The 21,496-nt window shown below is 38.2% G+C and overlaps 1 protein-coding gene and 1 long non-coding RNA gene across 10 annotated transcripts in view; one reads left to right on the top strand and one right to left on the bottom strand.

The window, feature by feature from the left end:
• Positions 1-248: 248 nt before the first annotated feature.
• Positions 249-21,496, bottom strand: part of ANKRD28 (ankyrin repeat domain 28) — a 146,103-nt gene continuing 124,855 nt past the window's right edge. For all 9 annotated transcript variants that reach the window (XM_078377243.1, XM_078377242.1, XM_073003344.2 and 6 more), the window contains 16 exons: positions 19,743-19,811; positions 18,897-19,037; positions 17,139-17,250; positions 16,454-16,480; positions 15,858-15,932; positions 15,429-15,630; positions 13,629-13,716; positions 12,592-12,709; positions 11,549-11,768; positions 7,468-7,555; positions 7,290-7,373; positions 5,922-6,067; positions 5,105-5,187; positions 4,722-4,804; positions 3,203-3,294; positions 249-2,115 (listed from right to left, as the gene is read on the bottom strand). In XM_078377243.1, coding sequence (XP_078233369.1) covers positions 1,829-2,115; positions 3,203-3,294; positions 4,722-4,804; positions 5,105-5,187; positions 5,922-6,067; positions 7,290-7,373; positions 7,468-7,555; positions 11,549-11,768; positions 12,592-12,709; positions 13,629-13,716; positions 15,429-15,630; positions 15,858-15,932; positions 16,454-16,480; positions 17,139-17,250; positions 18,897-19,037; positions 19,743-19,811 — 1,915 coding nt within the window. In that variant the 3' untranslated portion in view covers positions 249-1,828. The remainder of the gene's footprint in view (positions 2,116-3,202; positions 3,295-4,721; positions 4,805-5,104; positions 5,188-5,921; positions 6,068-7,289; positions 7,374-7,467; positions 7,556-11,548; positions 11,769-12,591; positions 12,710-13,628; positions 13,717-15,428; positions 15,631-15,857; positions 15,933-16,453; positions 16,481-17,138; positions 17,251-18,896; positions 19,038-19,742; positions 19,812-21,496) is intronic.
• Positions 8,242-11,690, top strand: LOC144583462 (uncharacterized). The gene is made up of 2 exons (XR_013537231.1): positions 8,242-8,521; positions 9,239-11,690. It is a non-coding gene; the product is annotated as an uncharacterized LOC144583462 (long non-coding RNA).

Consider the following 21,496-nt stretch of genomic DNA (forward strand, 5'->3'; position numbering starts at 1 on the left):
CAGTCATCCAATAGCATTAACACATATAATCTCTGAAGTATTTCAGTCAGTTAACTACTGATCAAAATACATCAATTAAGTAACTTCCATAGTACTACTTAAGCACTTGAACTACTTCTTTGAAATCAAGAGGATTTAAAAAGACTTTGCAGAATAGGATTTATAAATCTTGAGGCATTCAGTATCAGAAGCCCTTTAAAGAATTAACACTTAATCATTCCACACTGATGCACAAATTATTCATTAAATACAACTCTCACATCTGGGTTTTATTATACTCTGTAAAATATACACAGGAATCTTGATGTACTGAAAGAATGCAAGTAAATACAGTATTCAAGCAGTCGCTATTTCTATGTACATGCTCATTAATTTTTCAAAAACCCACAAAATTATCAAATAGATCAAAATACTGTCCTGTGTTTCCACACTATGTTCAGAAAACAAGCTGATAATTTACAACAGCAATAAGGTTTCCAGTTTCACAATACAAAAAAGAGGATAAAATAAGGTTTGGATCAGAGTGTTTTTTACTTCAACATGCAAGGCGTTCTTGCATGTACATAACCAGGTAATAAATCAACAATTACTTTTCAATTAAAGCAGAATGAAATAAAGCAAATATCAAACTTCAATTTAGATGTCAGGAAAAATGCCATTTTAAAAACTTTTTTTTCAGTAGCCTATTATAGACAAACTCAGGACAAGTTTTTATTACGGCAGAGGGACCGGTAACGTTTGATAAATTGTAAACTGAAGCAGTTTATATATTTCCCAACGATTCAACACTATATCTTTTAATAGTTGATTGCAACCTGTCCCACCTACCACATCCTGTGCCTTAAAAACCTCAGGGTTAAAAAAATTATAGAGAGGCACATACACCATTTCACTTTATGATGTAGAAGACTGGGCAAGTTGTAGAAAATTTAGTTTCGCTAAGGCAGCTTACCAGGGCATCAGGATATTGCCATTTTGTTTCTGATGCAGTTTCACTTGCCTAAATAACTACCCATGTTGTATTTTGAATAAAAATATATCTTTAAAACAGCAGGGATTTTTGGTAAACAAAAGAAAGCTATGCAATAAATGACTACATGAATGTCTTCCCATCCTTTATTCTGTACACATTCTGCCCTGACTACTCATGGTTAAGCTAGTTACAGCTTCAGTACTTAAGACTAAAAGTTTTTTTTCCATTTTATTCAAAAGAAAAACAAACTGGAAATACTGTTTGCACTTTATGTTTCATTTAATAGTGTTGGAAGGCTGTTAAATGATTAAAAACATATCAACATTTAAAACCAAATTCAAGATTAATAGAACTAATTTAAGGGTTGGTTAAGACTATTACTTATTTAAACTATTCAAGTTTTCTCAAAAAAAAATTCTTTAATTAGAAAAGTAAGTTATTTGGTCCTTTGGCAATTTGCTGCACAAACAATGCCTTCTGTACCAAACTCAATTATTGCCTTCAAAATGGTCTTAGTTTTATTGGTAGCATTTAATTCTATTGTCCTCTTTGTTGTCTAACTGTGTATTCGTTTATACAGACAGTGCTGCTCAACCTTGCTGGGATTATTCATGGCACCCAGTACACTGCAAATAACATTCTATGTAATTTTTTGCACCGTGGATTCCAAGCATTTTCTTTGCATAACTTGTTTTGAAAAGTCTTTTGGGAGTCCCACAAATGTTTCACGTGTACCCAGACAATGTTTAAAAAGCATCTTTTCAGGATGTCCTTTTTATTTTCAACAAGACTGCCTTCTCCAACACAACTTGAAATTCAGCAAGTTCACTCTTTAAACCTCTAGTGGAGTTTTTCTTAATAAGTTTCAGAATCTGAGTCATTAAGTTCATCTTCTTCTGTATATGGGTAGCCATCTTCCCTCCCAATGTTGTTGAAACTACAGTAAGAACTATGTTCACTCCTGATAACTGGCAAAGAATCGAAGTTAACAGTTTTTGAGGTGTTCGTATAATGATTAATGGCATTGAATGTAAGAGAAGGTAACGTACTGCTTGACGAAACAGGCATCATTGTGGCCAGAATAAGAGCTAGGCAATCAGCCACATCCTTATTGGGAGCACAGGCCAAAGCTGGTGTGTATCCTAGAGTCAAAATGAAATCATGATATTGTTGTTAGATTTTTGTATATTTTTGTATAGTTTCTGTATGTCAAATCAATTCATAAAGTAACAAAACACAATTTTCTTGTGCTAGACTGCTAAAAATGAATTCCCAGTTGATTAGTCTGTGATTTTATAAGCACGAATCTAGCACTGCAGAAATGTTCCTAAATCCTGGAAAAAGCACAATCCTCCCTACTATTGTATATGCCTATATCAAAATACTATTACATATGAGAAAACAGCAGGAAACCATGGAGGCATGTACCACATATGTTTGGTGCTTAAGATCAGCATAAGCATCCTATTGCCATATTCTATTAGTATAACTTTTTGCCATTAAATTAGTGGTAATTCCAAATACATTGAAAATGTACAGGCCAGAAACCTGTTGGGGAAAGCCATGTGTGCAACAGGAATAATACAAGCAGTCTCTCCCTTTTGGCAGGCAGTCTATTCTGCAACTAGTTACACTCTGATTCTGAAATTAGGTGCACAACAAGTTTCACAAATGACTGCCTGCAAGACAGATAAAAGGGAGAACTGTACACACTGCTTTTTCAAGCAGGATTTTGGTCACAGAAATCTGGACACAAAAAACTGCAGCATACGTCACTTAAGTAATTCCTATATAGAAGACAACAGAGCAAATTGGCCCAATCAAAACCCAGCACGCACTGAACAGTAGCATATGGGCTCACTGAAAATGATTTGTAGCAGTTTTCGGCCTGAGAATAAAGACCACTTTATATTACTTATAAACTTAATGGCTTTTACTGCCTTTACATACACAGTACATGCTGGAGACTACTGACTTCAATAGCTTTAGATAATTTCAGGGCAGTTAGACTAACTAGCAAGTATCGGGCATAAGAACTTAATGAAACCTCCACCTTTGGAGAAAGTGCATCTCTCAATAGCAGGCTATTAGGTTTTTGTTTTGGGGTTGTATTTTTTTAGCATTGGATTGGTTACTGTTGAAAACAGAATGATGTATAACATCAAATGATTCAACAGGCTCTTCTTTTGTTATTAACTAAAAGAGTTCCACCTGTTTCCATTTACTTACCATTTTCATCTACTGCAAGTACACTTGCTCCTTTCGTTAAGAGTTCCTGAACTACAATTGTCAATCCGTTTCGAGCCGCAACATGCAAAGGCCTGGGGAGAAAACCGATTCATTATGACAACACTACATAAACAAATTAAATGCATACAAAGATTAACTGTAAAATGACATATTTTATTAGTAGATCTGAATTCTTGGGGGGAGGCAACTATATCTAATTAAAGCAAGCCTTCACAATTTCTAAAGTAGAAAATGTGTTTGTATAACGAACAGCCCTGACCTCACCTGCCCGTCACCGCAGAACATTGACACAGGAGCCAATGAGTGAATGGAAGACGGAGCGGGGGGGGGGGAGGGAGAGGATAAAAAAACTGGTGGATGGAGTCAGGGAGAGAGAGAGACTGTGTGTGGCTTACAAGTGGACAAAGAGTGAGTTAGAGAACTGTAAGAGTGTAGATTGAAGCAGAGGGTTAAAAGAGATTTGAAGCAATATCTTAACCAATTCAAATATAAGTGATTTGCAACCTGTAATCTACCCCATTAGTATCTATTGATTATTAACTTCCCTGGTTAAATAAAAGACTTATGTTCTGTCTCAATACTTAATTGATATTAAAGCATTAATATCTGGTGGCAGCAAAGAAGAAAGAATAGTGAGAACTTCATGAAGGCCTGGGGGGATAGGAACTTCAGAGGGGATCGCGACAGCATACAAAGATTAACTGTAAAATAACATATTTTATTAGTAGATCTGAATTCTTGGGGGGAGGCAACTATATCTAATTAAAGCAAGCCTTCACAATTTCTAAAGTAGAAAATTTGTTCTTCAAGAGTGAGACAGACTGATTTGTAAATCAAAAGATATTTTTAACTAGCTTGTTATGAAACTGTAGAATCAGCCTTTTTAGTATAATTCAGAGAAACTACAGATAGTGAATCTGTATAATGCGAGATAGTCCTACTTAGACATTCTAATTGGAGTAAATCTACTCTATATACCACATAATGGTTCTAGCCTGGCCTCCCACCACACCCTTCGAGGCGCTAGTTTCATCACCACCCTACATGTGGTGGTGCCAGATCTAAAGAGAGGAAGTTTTGCTACGAACGGTCACTCTCCACATCTGTTGGGGCTCAACTGATATAGGGATCCCTCACAGACAACAGTGCTCCCCATTTTCAGACTCAATGCCTTCCACAAATAGATGGGTGACAGAAATGATGATGGGGTCGCAGAACTCCCCTTTATATCAGTTTATATAAATTATAATGTCTCAAGATGATCTTGGAGCACGCAACTTGTGATTTTTGGGGGTGTGAGCTAAGTTCAACATATTGTACTATAAGCTTTTTCTTTCTTTCTTTCTTTCTTTCTTTTTTTTTTTGGCAAATTAGGATTGGACAACAAAACATGGAAAGAAAGGGTAACAGTTTTCCATAGGGCAATGTGGTGGTCATGAGCACCATGCTGGAGACTCTAGAATGATTATGCCAAAATGTTGATATAATTCCAACTTACGTTTGCAATGATACATTTGTAGCATTGATGAGATTTCTATCTGTAATCTTCTCTAATATTAACAAGGCACTAGTTTCATGACCCTAAGAATAAAAAAGAAAAATGAAAAGGCATAATTAGTCATTAGGAAGCTGTTGGGAGCTGCTGGGATGATTTTACCACCAGCAGCAATTTTCAGAAATAAAAAAATCTACCTCCGAGTCCCACAGCCCCCAATGGTTTCCCCACAATAAAAGGGACCTAATGGAGCTTCCAGATCTTTGGGGAGGGGGTTTCATTTTTGAAACACTATCCCAGCTGATGACATCATCAGCCTTACACAGTGCAAGTTACATGACTAGATTTCAGCTACAGAAGCTTCAAAAACAAGAAATGATAATTACCTTACTGCAAGCCAAATGCAGTGCAGTGTTTTTACATTTGTCTTGCAAGGTCAGATCAGCTTTTGCACTGCTAACCAACACCTCTGAAAAAAACACCAAAGTCTGACATTAAAGAAAAGGTCAATTTCTTCTAAGGCTAGTTTCTTCTTTATAGCCATCTAAATACAAACAGGTCAGTACAAGTTGTTCTCTACTCTGAAATGCAACTACATTTGAGAGACTTCTCAACACACAATTAACCTCTTCTAAAAAATTCTTTGTTACCCCGTTATTCACAGTTCTATATTTTCTAACCCTTAAGCCTCTTTCCAAGTGGCAAACAGTTCCCATTTCAGCTTAACTTGCCCAGGCAAGTATGACACTGCCGTACTCATTTCTTAAAGGGACTGTACATCTATCAGAACTCAGCTTTTGTAGTTTTTTTTGTGGTTGTTTTGAATCTAATTTGTTTGCTATTAACAAGAACAAGAAGTGTGGTTGCTATTTTGTACTTTTGAAATTTGCAGAGGGGTACCACGTTAATCTGTTGCAGTAAAACCAACAAGTCTTGTACTACCTGAAAGGCTAACAACTTTAAATGGAGCAAACCATTATGGATTGCAGCCCATTTCTTCAGAAATGGAAACATGGGTTACAATTTACAAAATGTTATGCCATTATTATTTGTCTTATCATGCAGCAAGACTCTATTAACTTTGCATTTCTGAAATCAATTAGGTTCTACTTACACAAAACTCTTTGTGATTCTAATACAGGATTTTAAAAAATAACAGTATATAGTCATGAAAATAAAATACATTTATAATGTTCTTTTTACCAACTGTATTTGTTTGACCATTTTCTGCTGCCATCATAAGGGGGGTCTTCCCGGAAGAATCTGCAGTGTTTACTTGTGCATTATGGCTAAGCAAAAGCTGTAAGCACTCTACGTGGTCTGTAAAGGCTGCTGCATGAAGGGGCGTTCTGGAAAGGAGAAAAGAACACATTTTGTAGTTGTGAGGAAGTCTAACAACTGACAAAACCTTAAACATAACCAACATAATTTTTAGATTAGCCATCCTTCAGTCTCAAGAGACTATGGTAACGTGCTCTGTATGGAGGACTTGGAACAGCGTCTAGTGTGGCTGAGAAGGCTAATTCGAGAGTGACAATCCCTTTCACACTAAAGATAGATACAGTGGTGCCCCGCATAGCGACGTTAATCCGTTCCGGATTAATCGTCGCTATCCGGAAGCATCGCTAAACGGAACTAAAAACCCCATTGGAACGGAACACATTAAACTTTGTTTGATGCGTTCCTATCGGGCGAAAACTCACCGTTCAGTGAAGATCCTCCATAGCGCCGCCATTTTCACCGCCTCGGTAAGCGAGGAAACCACGCGAAAATGCTTGCAGTGGCCATTTTGGGCACCCGGCAGCCATTTTGGAACCACCGATCAGTTGTTCTAAAAACATCGCAATGCGAAGATCAGTAAGCGAAATGTTTACCGATCATCACAATGTGATTTTTCCCATTCAAAACATCGCAATGCGATCGCAAAAAATAGATCACTATGTGGATTCGTCGTTAAACGGTGCACTCGTTATGTGAGGCACCACTGTACAAACTGTCCGCTCTCCAGCTCCCTGATTTTGCTACTTTCGAGACTGCCTCTTTCCCTCAGCCTGCTGGACAAGGGTCTCTTCAAATAGCCTCCAGGCTGAATGCTCCGATGTCAGGATTTCCCATCTGTTGAGGTCCATTCCTAAGGCCTTCAGATCCCGCTTGCAGATATCCTTGTATCGCAGCTGTGGTCTCCCTCTGGGGTGATTTCCCTACACTAATTCTCGATACAGGAGATCTTTTGGAATCTGACCATCATCCATTCTCATAACATGCCTGAGCCAACATATCTACATGCTAAAAATTCCACCTCATTCTAGGATTACTCTACTTGGAATTTTGTCCTGCCAGGTGATACCAAAAATGCGTCGGAGGCAACATATACATAATACAGTTATGACAAATAGCTAAAAAGTCAGAAGTTATGATTTATGAATCTGTCAAGAGAAAAGAAAATGGACCTGTAACAAAACAGTGCATTGTGGAAAGCTCCTGGCCAGGGCCCAGCCCAGCTCCACATTATTCCATTTCACCCATCCTTCCACCCACTTCCCTATCATTTTTTAGGAACTCCAAACTTACCTTGCTTTTGCATCTGTACAATTTACAATGCCAGAACCAAGGGTATCGATTAACATTTCTGCAGCACCCTCGTTATCATTTATCCTATCAAAAATTAACAGGCAATTAGTTCTACAATAACTGAACTCTGGTTAAAAGCTGTAGTAAAATGGACTAGAATCATGCATAGCTTGCTTACACTGCACAATGTAACGGGCTGAAAGGATTTCCTTCCATTTTCTGGAAAACCTCCTGCTCCAGAAGAAGTTCCACACAACTGTCATGACCTAAAAATATGCCCAACAGCAAAGACAAAATAAAAACCAGATGTTTTCATTACAATATGCCATGTAACCAGTGTGAAAGGATGTGCATTTAGTATCCTTCTATTAATCAGATAATCATCATCTTGTATATCCATTTCTGAATGGCCATGATGTCACAGAGCTACTGTAATATTTCTTGGGTGAAACCAAACGGCTCTTAGAATAGAACATAAATTATAGTTAAGCTATATTAATGAAAAGCTGAACAGAGTATGGCATTCATACCTGTTCAATGTATGTAGAATCTGGTATTAGGTTGTTGTAGGTTTTTCAGGCTGTTTGGCCGTGTTTCTAAGGTTTTCCTTCCTAACGTTTCACCAGTCTCTGTGGCCGGCATCTTCAGAGGACAGGAGTCAGAACTCTGTCTGTTTTCTGGTGCAGTTTGTGGGATAGTTGAGTATTTACAGCTGTGGGATCAGCTTTTTCTCCTTTTCAGGAGATTGGGCGATTGTGGTGATCAGCATGTTTTTTTTACTGTCGGTGTTTTATTGTGATAAGGGGGAGAGATGATCTGTCCCTGTGATTGATGAGTATCGTTAGCTGGTCTTTTGTGTGCATTGACCGGTCCTTGTAGCTAGGTAGAGTTTGTTGACCTTCTGCAGACTGTATTTTTCACTGCTGGGAGCCAGGCTTTGTTGAGTTTTAGATTTTCTTCTTTTTTGTTAAATATGCTGGTATTTGTGGATTTCAATGGCTTCCATGTGCAGTCTAACATAATGATTTCTGGTGTTGTCCAGTACTTCTGTCTTTTGAAATAGAATTTCATATCCAGCTTCTTTCAGGGCATGTTCAGCTACTGCTGATTTTTCCAGTTGTTTTAGTCTGCAGTGTCTCTCAAGTTCTTCGATTTTGGTGTGGATGCTGCTTTCTGTGCTACCAATATATACCTGGCCACAACTGCAAGGTATCCGGTATACTCCTGCAATGGTGAGTGGGTCCCTTTTATCCTTTGCTGACCGTAACATTTGTTGTATTTTGTGGTGGGCCTGAATACTGTTCGTAGGCTGTGTTTTTTCAAAAGTTTCCCCATGCTGTCCGTAATCCTTTTGATGTATGGCAGAAATACTTTATTTCTGCTATTTATTTATATTTTTCCTGTATGTATTTAATAATTCACTAGTACATGCCCACTATTTAGTTTGATAAGTTATCTCTGTTATTTCTTACAGAGCTATCCCAGTGTGTGAATTTGTTAAATGATCACATATGTAGTGCCCAATTATCCGAACACCTTTTAAGGTTCTTTTGCATTTACAGATCCCCTTCATGGATTGCTGCCTTGTCGTGGCGAAAGTGCTTGAGTAATTCATAAGCTATGGGCTATGCCATGCAGGGATATTTGACCGTAACATTTGTTGTATTTTGTGGTGGGCCTGAATACTGTTCGTAGGCTGTGTTTTTTCAAAAGTTTCCGCATGCTGTCCGTAATCCTTTTGATGTATGGCAGAAATACATTATTTCTGCTATTTATTTATATTTTTCCTGTATGTATTTAATAATTCACTAGTACATGCCCACTATTTAGTTTGATAGGTTATCTCTGTTATTTCTTACAGAGCTATCCCAGTGTATGAATTTGTTAAATGATCACATATGTAGTGCCCAATTATCTGAACACCTTTTAAGGTTCTTTTGCATTTACAGATCCCCTTCATGGATTGTTGCCTTGTCGTGGTGAAAGTGCTTGAGTAATTCATAAGCTAACGGGCTATGCCATGCAGGGACACCCAAGACGGACAGGTCATAGTGGAGAGTTCTGTCTAAATGCGATCCACCTGGAGCAGGAACTGGCAAGCCACTCCTGTATCTTTGCCAAGAAAATCCTATGAACAGAAACAAAAGGCTAAAAGATATGACGCTGGAAGAGGAGCCCCTCAGATACGAAAGCATCCAACATGCTACTGAGGAAGAGTGGAGGACAAGTGCAAGCAGCTCCAGAGTTAAGGAAATGGTTGGGCCAAGGCCGAAAGGACGCTCAGGTAGGAAAGTCCGATGCTGCAAAGAAAAATACTGCATAGGAACCTGGAATGTAAGATCTATGAACCTTGGTAAGCTGGATGTGGTCAAACAGGAGATGGCAAGAATAAACATTGACATGCTGGGCATCAGTGAACTAAAATGGACGGGAATGACTGGATTCAGTTCAGATGATTATGGAGAAAGCCAGAGAGTTCCAGAAAAACATCTACTTCTGCTTCATTGACTATGCAAAAGCCTTTGACTGTGTCGACCACAACAAACTATGGCAAGTCCTAAATAAATGGGAGTGCCTGACCACCTCATCTATCTCCTGAGAAATCTATATGTGGGACAGAAAGCTACAGTTAGAACTGGATATGGAACAACTGATTGGTTCAAAACTGGGAAAGGAGTACGACAAGGCTGTATATTGTCCCCCTGCTTACTTAACTTATATGCAAAATACATCATGCAAAAGGCAGGACTGGAGGAATCCCAAACCGGAATTAAGATTGCCGGAAGAAATATCAACAATCTCCAATAGGCAGATGATACCACTCTGATGGCAGAAAGTGAGGAGGAATTAAAGAACCTGTTAATGAGGGTGAAGGAGGAGAGTGCAAAAAATGGTCTGAAGCTCAAGATCAAATAAACTAACATCACGGCCACTGATCCCATCACCTCCTGGCAAATAGAAAGGGAAGATATGGAGGCAGTGACAGTTTTTACTTTCTTGGGATCCATGATCACTGCAGATAGTGACAGCAGCCACAAAATTAAAAGACTCCTGCTTCTTGGGAGGAAAGCGATGACAAACCTTGACAGTATCTTAAAAAGCAGAGACATCACCTTGCTGACAAAGGTCAGCATAAAGCTATGGTTTTTCCTGTCGTGATGTATGGAAGTGAGAGCTGGACCATAAAGAAGGCTGACTGCTGAAGTATTGATGCTTTTGAATTGTGGTGATGGAGGAGACTCTTGAGAGTCCCCTGGACTGCAAGGAGAACAAACCTATCCATTCTGAAGGAAATCAAGCCCGAGTGCTCACTGGAATGACAGATCCTGAAGCTAAAGCTCCAATACATTGGCCATCTGATGAGAAGAGAAGACTCCCTGGAAAAGACCCTGATGTTGGGAAAGTGTGAATGCAAGAGAAGGGGATGACAGAGGACGAGATGATTGGACAGTGTCACCGAAGCTACCAACATGAGTTTGACCAAAATCTGGGAGGCAGTGGAAGACAGGAGGGCCTGGCGTGGTCTGGTTCATGGGGTCACGAAGAGTCGGACATGACTTAACAACAACAACAAAAGTAAGGGCCTGCAGATATAAGACGGCAGATACAAGACTGATTTTGGCAAGAATCCTTCAAGATGATTTTCATATTGCTCTAGAAGAATGAATGCATCTTGATGTAGTGGCTTACTGTTCATCTTAAGATGCCCACAGGACTCTGTTTTCCATAGCTGATTTGCTCTCTGTTAGATTTTTATTAACTTGCCAACTTCTTTGATCTGTAGACAAGTCTGAAAATGGCAGTGGAGTGGAAATGAAGGTGCTTACATGCAAGTGGGATTATAAGAGGGAGTTTCTTCTCCCTCTGGAATATTTGTTCTTCTAAATCAGTGATGGCTAACCTTTTTGAGCAAAAGTGCCCAAACTAGAAAACAACAACAAAAAAGCCCAGTGGGTGGTAGGTGGAAGCAGAAATCCCGGGCACAGAGGTGCCTCCAGTCCCCACTCTGGATCTGCCTCAAATCATGCCCAACCCCTGCCAACGCCAGCAGCTCTAGATCCTGGCCCGCCGCATGTCGGGGCACTAGCACTGTGGCTGCAGCCACCTCCTCAGCTGTGGCTGCCAGAGGTAGCAATCCGGCGACTTATGGCTTGCATGCCCGCAGAGAGGGCTTTGCATGCCAGCTGTGGCACGTGTGCCATAGGTTCGCCATCCCTGCTCTAAACAAACAAACAAACAAATTTTAAAGCTTTACTTACCATTGTAACAGGCCCAGTGCAATGATGTATATCCATGATTGTCTGCTAAGGCAGGTATCACATCCCCAGATGCTGCTGACTGTAAGAGCGCCCCTAATACCCCAATATGTCCACATGCAGCTGACAGATGTATAGGTGTCCGTCCTCTGCAATCTCGTAATACAGACTTTGCACCATGCTGAAGAAGTGCTTCTACACACTCCTCGTGTCCAGTAACTGCCTGAAAAAAATGTAACAAATACACCATACACTGTGCAGGCAAGTATATATAATGAAAAGAAAATCACTGTGTTGTTTTCCTCATATAGATATGTGATCCTTCAACTGCTTCACTTCATTGGCTCATTCATGTGTATTGAAATCCATATGAAAACTACTGTTCTTAAGAGTTTGCTGTGTGACACTTGCTAAAGAGTTTCTGGAGTTCCACCAGGAATATCACTGCTCTTTGCTCCTATAGATGCCTGGTTGCCTACTGTTAAACTCTTGATGAATGATGGCTAGGAGAGGCTGAGATAGGAACTAAAAGATATAACTATATCTGGTGAAAAGCTAGGGATGTGTAGTTGAGAACAGCTGGATTGTTGGTGAAAGATTAGGGAATATCCCAAAGATACTGAGGAAAATGCTAAGAACTAGAATGAAAAAGGAAAAAGAAGCACAAAGCATCCAGATATATAAAATATAAAAGACACCCATGGGTAGTTGTTTTATTCTTGGAAGGCTGGCAACAAGGCAGAAGTGAGGTGTGTGATATATGCCATTTAAAAAATTACATTATTTTTGTATTGGATTGTAGCAGTAGAATATATTGAAATTCTAGAAGGTGGGATACAAATCTCCTAAATAAATACAAACTGTGGTCTGGATCTAAACAAAGTTGTCCTTAGTTTTCATTCAGATTAATGATACTTATAGTCAAAAGTAATTTAATTCAGACCCAACCCAGGATTTTTGTTTGTTTGTTTTTTCTTATATGGAACAATGTTATATTTTGAAGCAAAAAAAGCAGGGAATGGGGCAACATACAAACTGTTTCTTACCCCTCTGTGTAATGCTGTTCTTCCCCATTTATCTTTGGCATCTACATTTGCTCCTTTATTAAGCAGTGAATAGACACAGTCTGTGTGACCATTGAGAACAGACAACATTAGAGGAGTCCTGGAAGAGAAGGAGATTAAATGAGAATGCCTACATTTCAAATTAACAACTGTACAATCTGGAATGCAGCAAGTGAAATGGATGCTGAAAGCATTCCTGCCAAACACATAAATGGAAATAAGAGAACCATTCTTCTCAGAAGCAACATCAGAAAGACCATCAAATAGTTATAAATACACTGAGAATGAGCAACGGCCAAGGTTTGGAGAACTGGATCTAACTCAGGACTACCCTCCGATAGTCCTTTCTCCTCCCATCTTTTTTTTTTTTTAAATCTCAACTAGCCAAGTAGTACCTTCTGGGGTATTTAGGCATCATGCAGGCCCTTATTAAGGCCCAAAGAATCCCTCAGAATCAGAATTAAATGGAAGAGAGTCAAAGGCGTATTATGTGAGTTTGATCTAAACTTGTGCTAAGTAGAGTTCGAGTGATGCTACAAAAGAGGGACAGAAATTTTCTCTGATTTTTCCCTCTCTCTTCAGTTCCCATTACTACCCCAATATTCTGAACTCCCTATAACAATATGAGATTGCAGAAGGAAGGAGGAATGATGCTACCATATTCCATCCTGCAGTGAAAAGTCTTGATGAATCTCAGTTCCCTTTGGATCCCATCTACAACAGTCAATTTAAAAAATGGTCAGATAAATTCCCGCATTGGGAGGGGGGGTTGGACTGGACGACCTCAGTGGTCTCTTCCAACTCTATGACTCTAAATGTGAGTCTTTTGTAAAACCCAAATTTTTAAAGTTTTCAAAGAGTGTTTAGCTGCATTTGTCTGAAAGAAGTACTTGTATTGCTGGGTAAACCACACAAACATTAATTTATATTAATTGGATTAGCCTACTTCTATCCAGCTCCAACTGATTCATTTGAAGAAATGCAAGAAGGAATGAGAAAGAAAACATTTTAAAACGTACTGTCCATTTCCATCTTGAATGTCTACAGCATTTTGTGGCTCTGCATTTCCTATCAACAACCGCAAGCATTCTGAATGACCATTTGTAGCTGAAATATACAATCAACAAATAAACCATTTAATCATCATTACTGCAGGCTGGGAACAGCACATGTCCTTCCGCAAATGCAAGGCCAAGTGAGACCAATGGAGGTGGTCTCTGGTTTGGACAGCAGAGAGATGGGAGTTTACATTACATTCCAGGTTCACTGCACAAGGATTCCAGCCCCAAGAGCCTCTAAAAACATAATCTGATGAAACTTTGGTTTCTGTGAATTGTATTCTAGAAATATTAGCCAGCAAAAAAGTAAATATTGCTATTGGTTTTAATAGTTATATTTTTATTTTTGTTTTCAATTTCACAAGTTGTAACCCACCCAAAATAGTGCTGTGACACTAACGGGAGCAGGATACAAATTGAATGAATGAATGAATGAATGAATGAATGAATGAATGAATGAATGAATGAATATCTTCCTGTGTTACATAAAAATAATTGGCTGGATCTGACAATACGTCAATCTACTCTAATCAAGGGCTATCTTAAGTCCCACTGGCCCAAATTCTTTTGCTTAGTGTAGTAAGTTACACCCACTGAATCAATGGAGATTTGGTGAGTCAATTCTTCTGTAAATTTCTTTGATTCAAATGGGCCTACTCTAATTGTGACTTACTTTGGCATAGTAAATCAAAATTACAGTTTACCTTTTTGAATTGAAGGAACTTATGGGGTACTTGGCTCACCAAATCCCATTGATTCAATGGGCCTACTCTACTGCTACTTATTATGCTAAGCAACAAGACATGTTTTCATTGACTTCAAATACAAAAGAATCCTTGCCCCTGCAAAACAACACCTTGTAAAGGTGCCAGCAATCAAACCAATCCTGATTGAATGTATCTGAAAAATATATTTCGGTGTTATTGCTCCCATGATCTAGAATTCTCTTCCTGGATCCCTGCAAAATATAACATCCCTGGAAGGATTCAGGAGGTGATGTAAGGCCTAATGATTTCATTGGGCCTTTAGAGGCTAGGAATGCCTATTCCACTAGTTATGTGGCAAGTGTTTTTATATGTTACCGCATACAAGGTAAAAGTGTGTATTGTATGTTGTTGGGTTTTATTGAATTTTATCATTTATATCGCATATTTTATTTTGGTGTATGCTATCTATTCCAGATCTCTTTGGGGAGAAGAACTCTGTCTGTGTGTGTGTGCCCATACACACACACACACATATTTATTATCTCATTAGAATCTTTGCAACGTGCTCTTCAGCTAAAAAATAAACCTCCCAGAGCAGCATACAGAATCAATTCAGCAACACAGTCCTTACATACAAATATACATTCTCAGGATTGAGAAGGAAAGGGGGAATTGGAACAAAGATGAAAATTCACATGGTGGCATAAATACTTAAGATTAATGACTGGAGTCCTGTTGGTGTTCACATAAAATTTGTGTAACTTTAGTGGCTAATTGTAGCTAACTGAGAAGGTCTTATGTAACCAAACTATATCCTAGCAACTAGTCAATTAGCTACATCCAAATTATGGAAACCTTGTATGAAGGACAATAGGATTCTGGCCAATAAGTAGTTCTTGTACTGATCAGCCACAAAAGAAACAGTTCAGAGCAGAGAGGAGGCCAATAAACATTCCCCTCCCAGGAGAGGTCATAGAATGGGCCAGCTTTATGATTTCCTTTTCCTAGCTACTATTCTAATACGGCATAAACATTCAGCAGTTAAAAAAAATACCTGCTGCATGAATTGGTGTTCTTTTAACAACATAGTCTTTCACCAAAATAGATGCTCCCTGATTAATGAGTACATCCACACATTCAACGTGTCCCTTAAAAGCTGCAAGATCCAAAGGTGTTCTTCCATTATTATTCCGGACATCTAGATCCAACAAAGACTGCACTAACACTTCCAGAGCTTGATGGTGTCCATGATAAGCCTGAAATTTATAAAAAAATTAGATGGAAATAATATGTTTATCACAAAAATTAAATCTTATTTGAAGCCTAAATGTACACATTACAAATGATACTGAATATTAAATCAAGTTATTATTGACCTGAGATTTAATTCAAAGCATAGGATCAAAATGATGGTATATCACCCAGAAAAATATGTGCATATTTAATAGGCCAATAATAAATATTTAGCAAAATGAATACTTACAGCTAAATGTAACGGACTAATTGGTGCCCTATTGTCTGAATCATTGAGCATGTCAGTTCCTGATGTTTCCATTAACTAAAAAAAAAGAAATAATAACTTGAGAAAATACTTTAATAAATATATCTATTTAGATTAATAGACAAACTTCAGCAATACACAATTGTCCTTCACCACTTTTATGAGAAATAAACACCTTACATGGATTTTTCAAAAAATACAAAAATATTAGGTAAGTAATTGGATGAAAAAAATGTATATTTCCTGACACAGAATAAATATATTGGAAACTTTGTTAACTTGGTATTTGAAAAATTCAACTTGAACAGACACCAGTAAGCATTAGAGTCAATTTCCTGACACAGAATAAATATATTGGAAACTTTGTTAACTTGGTATTTGAAAAATGCAGCTTGAACAGACACCAGTAAGCATTAGAGTCAATTTGGAAAAGCCAGAAAGCTGCAGATAGAAAACAGCTATAGAAAAATCACCCACAATACATTGCTTAATCAAGCAAAAGTACTGAAATGTCTAACAGGAAAAAACATTTTTCCATATTACTAGGTTATAACACTTTTCAAAATTGTTATACTTACAACATCTAGAGGTGTTTCACTGGCAATCTGCAATGAAACATTTTTCAGTTAATTGTTGCCAAAAACGTGACAATAAATATATTAATAAAAATTACCATCTTCGTATTTTTCTTTTTCTCGAGAAAGAAAACAATCTCTAACTTAAAATTATTTTTAAAAACAGCAATTATAATACAAATATATACATGTTTTGGCACATATATTTTATCAGATTATTTCATGTGTGATTAGTTGTTCCTGCACATAAGCACCAAACTAACTCCTAAATGTAGTTAAAAGCAAAGTTCCATCTAATTTTAGTTGAACTGGGTTTCACACATGCCACGGATATTCATTTAATAAACTGTAGGCCTTTGGGGGGTTTTTTTGTTTTGTTTTTTGCAGCATACCATGTGACAACTTTTTAAAACTGAGTGGAATGTGCAAAGATAGTTTTTGATATATCAGGTTTTACAGTTCAAAGAAAAAAAAATCCACAACTGTATGGGCTTGTTCAAGTGGTCAAGCACATTTAAGACATTACTCAGTTGAAGGAAGAAGGTCAAGTAGTTTAGGCTGGCATGACCTCCTCCTAGCTACTTTACTATTTTAATGCTAGTTATGTTTTGAATATAATTTTCCTGTAAAACACAGGAGTTGATTTCAATCACTGCTTTCTGCTGAACACTTAATAATAATTTCTTACCAATTCAAGGCATAACCGATGACCATAAGCAGCAGAATAATGAACTGCATTGTATCCTTGTTTATCTCGAATCCCTGGATTTGCATCATTTCGTAGTAAGTATTCCAGGCACCTGTGCAAAATAAATAGCACAAATAGAAATAGAACACACAGAGCATATTTTTCAACAAGCCATTCAAGACACAGAGACAGGGATACGTGTAGAACCATTCTTCTATGTATGTATCATTTTGTCTTACATTAATATTAACTTGACTTGCTTTTTAGGACACAGTAGAACATACTACAGGACATACTTTGAATGCTACTACCATCACCACTACTGTACTATCACTCTTTCTCATACAGAAAACCTCCCAGTGGGATCAGAATAACTAGCAGTGATTTTCAGGCATTAAAGTCTCCTCTCCCATTTTCCAGATCACAAAGTCTTCCCTGGGTCAAAGGGATGCCTTAGGGATCCCCAGAACCTAAAAGGGTGGGGGAAAGTTGTAAGGCCCCCCAAATGTTCCAGTAGGTTGACAGCAATAACCTGTAAAACAGGATTCTGGTTGATATATAGTTTCATTATCCTAACAGTGTTAAATCTGGCTTCCTATTCAATTCTCTCTATGTGCATCTATAGCATGAGTTGAAACTACAAATCATCTCTTTTTATGCCTTTTTTTTTTGTTACAATGCAATATTCTCATAATCAGGAAACACAGAGCTTCTATGTGTAATACCAGAGGCGAGAGTAAGGTCACTCTCGCTGGAGTGCCGTCCCTCCCACCCACTGCAGGGAAGGAGGTTCAAACCTTGCCTGTTTCTCCTCCCAGAAAGACAGGACCACCGGAATCTGATCCGGGGAGAGCAGAGGAGGATTTTCAAAGGAGACCGGGAAGGATTTGGCAGGAAAGGAACGAAAGCCAAGGGTGGAGGTGGAGGCGGGCTTAGCAGATATAAAAAGGGAGGAAAGCGAATTGCTGCTAGGTTGGGAGTGGATCTGGATGCAGGATTCATGGACTGGCAAGTGGGAGAGACTCCAGATACCCAAAGAAGAGGCTGATTACTGGAGAAGGAGAGAGTTAACCCCCAAGCCTTCTTAATGGGATGAGAAGGAAACAAAAGAGTGGCGGAGGAAATTAAGGGAAGAGAAAGAAAGGGTAGAGAGAGAGAGGGAGAGAGGAGAAAGAATAGAATGGAGAGTGAGGGAATTCCAGATGAGGGGTTACCCAGAGGACCTTGGCTGCCTTACACTCCTACCCAGGACCCCGCCTGGTTGGATAACTGGGATGAAGACACAGTCCCCTTACTGGAAGGAGAGACCAGACAGGTATTGAACCCTAACCTGTCTGTGGGCTGGCCGGGACTGTGGAACTCGAGGGGGGGGGACCCCTTCAAGGATGATGATTGGAAGCCCCTTGCTGACCAGTTATTGAAAGGAGAAAAATGTTGGAATGCTTTTGCAGATACCGGTTTCTTGTTGAATACAGCAATAAATATTACTCCCATTTTGAAACCATGCAAGTGGCGATTTATTTAGAGAAAAACAAAAGCCTGAGCTTGAACCCTCACACTATGTAAAATTTAAATTATGAAAATAATACAGAAGTTGAATCTTGCCATGTGTTTATTTTACTCCATTATAATAAATGAATTTTCAAATACTAGCTCCTCAAATATGAGGCATAGGCATCATTTTGTGGGTCATTCTACACATTTGTTTTATTTTGTGCTTGCAGAATTGCACATTTATAAAAACATTGCCATACTTACTTTCCGTCAGTGTCTGATGCAGCAGCATAATGCAGTGGTGTGCAACCCCTCTCATCAAGATCATTTACACTAGCTCCAGAACCCACAAGAGCAAACAGGCACTGGTAATTACAGTTGGCTGCAGCATAATGAAGAGGAGTTCTATGGCATATTAAAGATGAAAGAAAAAATAGGTACACAGAGTAACAATACTCCTTCTGCACATGAGCAACTGACAAATGCCACTTATTTGTAAACTCGCTTAAACATGCAATGTCCCTTTCCTGCATGCATCTGAACTAAGGGGCAATTAATGAAACATTGATAGTGATTAATACAGCCTTACCATATCCTTCCACTACCTGAAAAGGATCCTATAAATAAATTGTGTAGTAGAAGATAAATAATGGCTCAAAATATGGTAGCCTCACCAAAAAATACCACAAGGTCTTTATACCTTTCTACCACATCTGCACCTATTTGCCATCCAGATCCCATTGGATACACACAGGTTGTTTAATATTTGCATTATGTACTGGAAACTTTCTGGGATGTTTATGGGAACAGTTGTTTGAAAAGGTTTGGAGATAATCTAGTAGTCTATCTACTTCAATAATTACCACTAAATATAAATGGTAATTGATTTTTTAATAAATAGTGGTTGCAATAGTCTACCTACATTGATAAGTATTACTAGAAAATGTCAGTGTAATTGTCTTTTTAATACATATAAGCATATTTAATGTTCAAGTGTAAGTAAAAGAAAATAAATGACAATACTTTCAGTGAATGCAGTCTGATAATGGTAAGTGAACTGTGCATTTAATTAACCTTAAACATTTAGAAAAAGCATGATGTCTTTCTTACCTTCCAAATTTGTCTTTCTTATTAAAGTCTGCACCTGTGTTGAGCAACAGATTTAGGCACTCCAAATTCCTGAAAATTGAATTTTTTGCGGATAGCTGAGTCATTATTGTATGATTCTATGATGCCTACTGTTTTTAATGAATAGCATCTCTTATTCAATGTATTAGAAGTGTCCTGCAAATATTATGTAATATTTTACTATCATTACATCAACTACACTATAATCAGTTTAATGTTAATACTAATATTAATTAGCATAATATTAATGCTAATTAATACTATGCTAATTATATTATAATTAGCATAATATTAATATTAATAAACATAATTGACAATTTTTTTGAGGTACAATGTGGCACAACGAACAGAATGTCAGACTAGGACTCAGGAGATGATGGTTCAAATCCTCAAATGTCCTGGGAGTGGCAATAGTAAATAATTCCTTGAACATTTCACCAACTGAAAACCCTATTAGAGCCGCTGTAAGTCGCAAGTGACTTAAGAGCATACAGCAGCAACATTTTGCTAATTAAAGTAGCACAAAAAAATTAAACTTGCATTCTTGATCATCTGCACTGTAATTCGTTAGTCTTAAAATATGATTCTTTTAAGTATACATCTTTAATATCATCCCCATGTAATAATACCCATGGACATGAGTATCTGTGGATAATAAGAATATATAACTGAACATGCTCAGCATTTATAATAAAACAAAGCTTGGGACTGCATTCATAAGTCAGGATCTTTTAACTATATTCAACACCTGTCTTTTAGGATGCAGCTCTTGCAGACTCTCAATCAATATCAATATTCAGGGTACCTGAGGGACTGTGGGGAGAGCAGAAAACTGATGCACACAGTACTTGCTTCTTGTGTCCACAGAAAGGACATATGCACATATACACTAGGCACAAGCCTCCTTAGATCTGGGGCCTGAGCCTTTGTATAGGATGTTACAGACATGGCCAAAAATATTGGCACCCTTGCAATTCTGTCAGAAAATGCAACCCTTCTCTCAGAAAATGGTTGCAGTTGCAAATGTTTTGGTACTCATATGCTCATTTCTTTGGTTTGTGTTGAAAACACACACACACACACACACACACAGAGAGAGAGAGAGAGAGAGAGAGAGAGAGAGAGAGAACAAAAATCCCACCCAGAAACCCAAAAATGCATTGGCCAAAATTATTGGCACCCTGTCTAAATTGTAAGAAATAATTGCTTTTCAAGCTTGTGATGCTCCTTTAATTTGTGTTTAGACACACCTGTCACAAGAAGAGGTGTGCGCAATATAGTAATCACACTTGCAACCAATTAAGATGGAGAAAAGTTGGCAACCTTTGTGTTGTGTGTGACACTGAGCATGGAGAAAAGAATGACGTGTAAAGAGTTGTCTGTAGATTTGAGAGAAAAAAGGTGGGAAAACATCAACAATCTCAAGGCTACAAGTCCATCTCCAGAGATCTTAATGTTTCTGTGTCCACTGTGAGCAATATCATCAAGAGGTTGACAGCCCATGTCACTGTAGCTAACTTCCCTGGACATGGACAGAAGAGCCAAATTACTGGAAAATTACAACGAAGGGTTGTTTGAATGGTGGATACAGAATCCAGATTAACTTCCCAACAAATTCAAGCTGATCTGCAGACAGAGAGTACAACAATGTCAGCTTGCACTATCCATCGCCATCTGAATCAAAAAGGACGCTATGGTAGGAGACCCAGGAGGACACCACTGCTGACACAAAGGCA

This window comes from Pogona vitticeps, chromosome 6, assembly GCF_051106095.1.
Source record: "Pogona vitticeps strain Pit_001003342236 chromosome 6, PviZW2.1, whole genome shotgun sequence".
Taxonomy (NCBI): Eukaryota; Metazoa; Chordata; class Lepidosauria; order Squamata; family Agamidae; genus Pogona; species Pogona vitticeps.